Here is a 6,505-nt window from a genome sequence, read left to right as displayed (position 1 = left end):
TGGAAAAGCTCAGACAGTGATAAAACTTACACGCTTAATACCCATTCCTGCATTTCATGAACCTTTATGAGAGACTTAATTGATTTCTCCCTCCTAAGACACAAAAGTTCCAATCAATATTTATTGACCTTGAGTTTGGTGTTATTGTTTCAATATTTCAAAATTTATGTTGCAAGTAATTTATCTGAGATGATTGTGTATTGATCATAACTCCTTAATGTTTTTGGAAAAAAATGAGGACAAAAATACTAGACTATTCAGAAAAAGTTTATTATTACAACCATTCAGTTTGAAAATTAAACACGACAGGATGGGAGAACATACTTGCCAGCACATTGATGAAGGAAGATGGAGCTGTTTGGTGATGGAAAAAAAAGGACTGAAATAACTGTATTGTTGAATTTTTTTCATGCTCAGAGCTAATACAAGGTACCTGTCATGCTGAGTAGTAATAATGTGACACGAAAGACTTTATAAGTGAAGTATGGATGGTTCTTTTTTTTAAGGGGAGAAGGCATGATGATACTGTGCATTTACGAGAGCTATCTGTGCTGTTTCTCTTGCGATGGGGTATTGCCACAGTGGTTATGTTTCCTTCAGACAGGCAGTTCGTAAACAGTTTTAAATTCACCCTGAATGTTTTTTAAATCAGACAAAGAAGCAAACTCAGGAGGGCTTTAAGTTTTGTGTTCGTTTAGTGAGAAGGTTTCTACTGGCTGCTGGAGCTAAAAGCTGAAGTTCTCTGCTTCCTCTTAAATGTTAAAAGAAGCAGGTTGTTTCTTTCAGTATTTCATTCTTTGGGACTGAAGAGTGACAGCTCATGAGAGTCATAACTGTTTTGCTGAATTGCATGTTTGTGTTTATGGGATGCTGCCTATATTGGAAAAATTAGTGGTTAAATAATAGATTATCTTGTTAAATATTTCAATAGAGTTATGCCAGTTCTTCTTTTTGTTGTATTTTAACTGTGTTATCAGAATACAATGTGTTTTGATTCATCAGTGGACCAAACAAATTGTATCTGGAACACAGCACCTTACACTTGTGTTTTTAAAAAATATAAAAGTTAAGATTTAGGCTATTTACATAATATACTTTGGGAGAGTCTGGTGTAGTCCATAACACTAATGCAAATCTTCTTGGACAAATGATACAGGTAGTAGCTGTTCATGGAACATGCCTGAGATGCATTATGGGGATAATCAGATAGATAAGAATGAAAAACAAAATAATTTCTAAAGTAAAGGTGTGTTGATTCATGTTAAAGACAGAACTGGGATGAGGAAAGGGACAAGACGAGAAAACAATCAATAATTATGTTACAAAAATTAATATGACTTTGGTAAGAACTATTTCGGTGCTGTAGCAGGTGTAGAAATGATGTCTGAGGAATTCAAGCAGGGAGTTATTGGAAAGAGAGTATGAATTTGGGAAACAATGAACCAGAAGGGACTTTGAGCAGTGTGGAGGTTTTAAAATAAATGGTCCATGAAACTTGAGTACAGACAGCTGAGGTGTGGCTTAATTGACCTTGTTGAAAGGTTTGAGGATGAGAATTACAGTCATAGAGATGTACAGCACGGAAACAAACCCATTGGTTCAATCCGTACACGCCAACCACATATCATAACTATTTCCCCTTGTACAGGGATCCAAAGGTAGGCAGAATTACTCCTGAATTAGAGATAGGTTGCTGGGGAGTGGTATCAGAAAGCACTTGTTCACAGAACAGATGGTGAAAATGTGAATTGTCTCATTCACAAAGCGGAGATAAGAAATAACAATTAAAGTTTTCAAAGCTGAGAGCTTCGGATTTTTAGTGTTTGATCAGTAGAGATCAAAGGGGCAATAAAGATCAAAGATCACAGATCACAGCTGGATGGATGGAATTGAGGTCCTGATTAACTGTGACATAACAATGGAATAGCCTTCAAGATCTAAATGTAGACCTTCTTTTCACATTTTCATCAAAACCCAGTATTCAGCAAATAATTTTGAACATGGTTTTCCTTTTACATGAAAAGTGAACTGTGGGATGTCATTGAAAACTGAATAAAGATACAAGTTTAATTACTAAAAGGTTACATTAATGCAGAGAGTGATCAGCACTTAGAATATACTCTGAGCGGAGGAGAAAATATTGGAATCATGAAAGAAAAAGCAGGATATTGCAATGTGGAGGGAAAAAGGCAAAATGTGCAGTGTTTCTGGATGGATGAAATATTTCAAAGATTATCTTCTGCCAAGTAATGACACAATTCATTAAGGAGCTTTGGACTACCTCATCTGGTTGTTGGAGGATGTTAAATGGCATCATGTGACATTATGAAGAATCAACAAAAATGGAAAATTAGGATGAACTAAAATGCAATTTTACATCAAACCAGTTCTATAAATTGCTTTATATCTCAAATGTTCCTCCAAGCACTCAACAGCTGTGTTATCTACTTCAGGATCAAATTTGTTGGCAAAGAGGTGATGTTGTTGCAGGATCCAGTGAAGGTCACCACAACCATAGACGCACACTGCACGACGATGTGTTCCTGTGCACTTGGGATAAGGGGCACCTTTGGTTATATCCCCCTCCATGTAGGACCACTTCACCATGCGGGCAATGGCTGCCATATCTGACATATGATACTTGCTATTGTAGGGGTTGGAGCCTGGGACGGTAGGAATCCTCTGCAGAGTAGCCCAAACGTGCTCATCGGGACTATATGTATCTTCTGCCCACTTCAGAAATTTCTGGATTTCACGAGATTCAAGTAAATGATTCACAAATTCCCTTGAAGCCACAAAGTATGCATTTCCAGTGAACATAGGAGTACTTATTGGAGGTGAGGTCTTCTTTACCTCAGTTCTGCTTATTTGATTTTTAACTTCATGATGAAACAGCCACCGCTCCTGTAATTTAAGAAAGGTACCTTCAAGCAGAGAGATTGGAATTGGCCAGGATGCCATTACATATGCAGAGAGGAATAGAATTATTTCAACTAAATGAAACCTGATTAACTGAAGTGAAAGCATTTGCAGGACTAGCTGATTTGCTGTGGCACAGAGCTGACACAATCACTATTTTATGATTGTATAATTTTAACGCTTAAAAAGGGACACTTTTTTTAAAATCAAATTGAACTAAGGTAAAATGGGCTTCTCATTTGTTGTCACCAGTTTTACCCAGGAGCACAATGTCAAAATCTAACCGGTTTGACGAATATCATTATGTAAAATGTTTAAGCCCAGCAATTTCAAATCAGTCAGTCAGCATTCCTGATTACCTGCAGCACCTGTGTGCTAGCTTTCTGTGTTTGTGCACAAGTCTGTACATTTTCTCCATTTAAATAATACTCTGTTCATGAGTGTGGTGCTCGGAAAGCAGAGCGGTCTGGCCGCATCCAAGGAGCAGGAAAATCGACGTTCCGAGCAAAAGCCCTTCACAGGATTGAGCTCATTCCTGATGAAGGGCTTTTGCCCCAAACGTTGATTTTCCTGCTCCTCAGATGCTGCCTGACCTGCTGTGCTTTTCCAGCACCACACTCTTGACTCTAATCTCCAGCATCTGCCGTGCTGACTTTCGCCTAATAGTCCGTTCGTTTATTCTCCGTTCCAAAATGAAAATTCCACATTTTCCCACATTATCCTCCATTTGTTAACATTTTGCTCACTTGCTTAACCTATCAATATCTCTCTGTAAACTGTATCCATCTGATAATTTGCCTTCCCACCAACCTTTGTGTCACCTGCAAATTTGACTGCAGCACATTCGCTTCGTTTTTCCATGTCATGACGAGAAACTGATATCTATAGCCCTCACTAACGTCCTCCCCCCTCTTCCTCCAACCAAACTCTTCACTAATTTCTACTTTTCTGTTGCGGTTTCCTATTTTATCCGGTCTCATCTCAAGAAGGACCTGCTTTTTTTTTGTCTGGATGATGGACTTATTGTTGGAATGACGCCGGGCTGGACCCAAGCCTCCCTATGTTGACATTATGCCTCCTGACATAATGTCAGGAGAAAATATCCAATGGAGGATGCGCTTCTATGTGTTGGTAATCGTTTGGGATTGCAGCGCCCTGGCTGAAACTTCAATCAGAGTAAAATAAAACAGTAGTAATGGGCATTTTTAGGTGAAATAAAAAATTATATTCGTAATCTTTTGAGGTTGAACAACGCACTGTGATTTTGTAATGTGTTTGAAAGAGACGAGAGCAATGATTAATGTGCCGCTTCAGCCTTCCATTTGGCTGAAATCGGAGTCCAATTTGAGCAAATCGGCGACCTACCCGTTTAGTTGCTGAGGGCACTTCGGATTCCATGCTGTTTTTCCCATTCAGGACAATGAGGCTTCTGACAATCTCTGCGTTGGTTTTAAGGGGGAAGTCCATTCCGCACAAGTTAATGAAATATCTCCAGCGGACTGGGTTCTGGAGCAGCTCTTCCATACAGTTCAGGTCAGCTTGGACTCGCGACCAAGACGCGTAGATCACATTCTCCAACTTGCTGGCAACGAAAACATTAGAGAAACAAGAGGCAATAGCTCTCACAGCGAGTTGAAAACTATCTGCAGCTTTCCTATCCACGTGGATACAGTACACATTTTGCGGAGTATAAATGGTCCGGAGCAGTCTTTCAAACATCTCGATGTTCTGATGAATTACAATGGAATAGGCAATGGGGAAATTCTTCTCTTCCTTGCTCAATGCGAAGTTTAGGTACTTGCGCTCTCTTTTAAATGCAGCACAGTCCCGTGTCATATTCCAATAATGATTTTCAGTCAAAGGCGTCCTACGACGTGTAACATCAAGAGAGTTTAAAAGAGTCTTTTCAATAGCAGTCTGATCTCCTCCAATAATTTGCGAACAAATCGACTGTTGAGCAGACAGATTTAGAGTTTTGTAAAAAATATCCAAGCACCGTCTGTTCCCCATATCTATGGAATTTTCCCAAATTCCCCGCATCATATCTTCCTCACAGGATTGAAAATTCCCAGTAAGTAGAAATAAAAGTCCCAACAGTGCAGTCCCTGTGGTTAAAAGCCACTTTCTGCGACACCCGATCAATCTCATTCTTTCCACAGGATGTTCAAAAGCCAATCTGTTCAATCCGTCTCACCGAATAATTATCCTGCATATTTCTTCAACTGACATCGATTGTGTAAGCAATTTGAATCATACCTCAACCATAAATTGCTTAATCTTTTAATCTTCAATGGTTCGTAATTCATTTTAACAAACAACCCTAAAGTGAACCACACCTCAACCATACAATCATACTATTCAATCTTTCAGTCCAGTTGAGAACATTTCAGTTATGAATGGTCAGGTGAACCGTCATGACATTATGGTGCCATGGGAGTGACCCTTGCTCTGACCCAGGTGGGCTGGGTACAAGACCCGCCTGCTTCAGAGATGTGTCATAACATGACTGAACATGTTGATTGGAAAATATCTTAAAGTTTGAAGTGAATCATATATTGAACCACACTTCTGCAGAAATATTGTTGCTACATCACAGAGGTGTTACAACATAAAAGGAAGTCATTCAGCCAATAATACGTACACTAACTGTTGTGAATTAAAATTACCACTGTGTGCAAACACTATGCTGTAAATACCAAGCATCAGTGTACATAGAAACCGAGTTAAGAATTCAAAACTTTTCATCAGAATCTGAGTATTCGTCAAGACCCCAGTGAGAAAATCCCTTGCTTTTTCAACACTGTCTTGGGATCTTTTCAGGTCACCTTAGAAAACAGACAGGATATCTCCCCTGAGAGAGATGTCCATGATCCGACAATCCTTGAAAGCTTCAAGAGAAAAGATATACAAGATCTTCTTGTTGTTCTTTGATAGGGTGTGCATTTGTTGCCTTCTCAGAGGAAGACACACAGTGTGGACAAAGTCAATATGTTGCAACAAATGCAGAAAAAGCAGTTTAAAGGAATTATCCCTGTCTTGAAGAAATAAGATGCAATCTCAATCAATAATTATGTAATTTTGTAAGGTCTCTGTGTTTATGTAAAATTCTTAATGTCCAGACACTGGTGCATACACACCTTGTTCTCCTAAACTACTAATCTTTCCTGTTGTCTGCACTTCATACTCAGACTCACTCAGAAGGGTTACCTCACCACCTCTCCTGCTTCTGCATCATCATTAGCTTTCAGCCATTTCCACATACTCAATCCCTCCCTTTCCCTCAAAGAGGGAAGGATTGTCCCATAACCAGGCTGAGAGGACCAAGACTGCTGGGCTGGGTGGGTGAAGGGAGGCCCTGGACATCAGACTGCAGAAAATGTCTGTCAGGAAAAGAACACAACAGCTCATGTGGGATGGACACATCTTCTTGGGCAACCAATCTGATAAATTTCATTATGTTGTGAAGCTCTTCCATTAACATGGATGCCCATTCATTCTTAATCTGCACAAGATTTTATCACACTTCCATAATAAATTTTCTCTTTTCCCCTACATAGACACTAATGGAATCCATTGGACTTTCCCT

The 6,505-nt window shown here is 39.3% G+C and overlaps 1 protein-coding gene across 1 annotated transcript; it reads right to left on the bottom strand.

The window, feature by feature from the left end:
• Positions 1 to 249: 249 nt before the first annotated feature.
• LOC140458357 (beta-1,3-galactosyl-O-glycosyl-glycoprotein beta-1,6-N-acetylglucosaminyltransferase 3-like) lies at positions 250 to 5,316 on the bottom strand. The gene is made up of 2 exons (XM_072552771.1): positions 4,285 to 5,316; positions 250 to 2,904 (listed from the first exon to the last, which is right to left on the bottom strand). Exons 1-2 carry the CDS (start codon positions 5,065 to 5,067, stop codon positions 2,374 to 2,376), a joined length of 1,314 nt encoding a protein of 437 aa, XP_072408872.1. The 5' UTR covers positions 5,068 to 5,316; the 3' UTR covers positions 250 to 2,373.
• Positions 5,317 to 6,505: the final 1,189 nt, after the last annotated feature.

This window comes from Chiloscyllium punctatum, chromosome 33, assembly GCF_047496795.1.
Source record: "Chiloscyllium punctatum isolate Juve2018m chromosome 33, sChiPun1.3, whole genome shotgun sequence".
NCBI classification, from domain to species: Eukaryota; Metazoa; Chordata; class Chondrichthyes; order Orectolobiformes; family Hemiscylliidae; genus Chiloscyllium; species Chiloscyllium punctatum.
The sequence above is the reverse complement of the archived record's forward strand: the minus strand, read 5'-3'. Positions and strand labels throughout refer to the sequence as shown.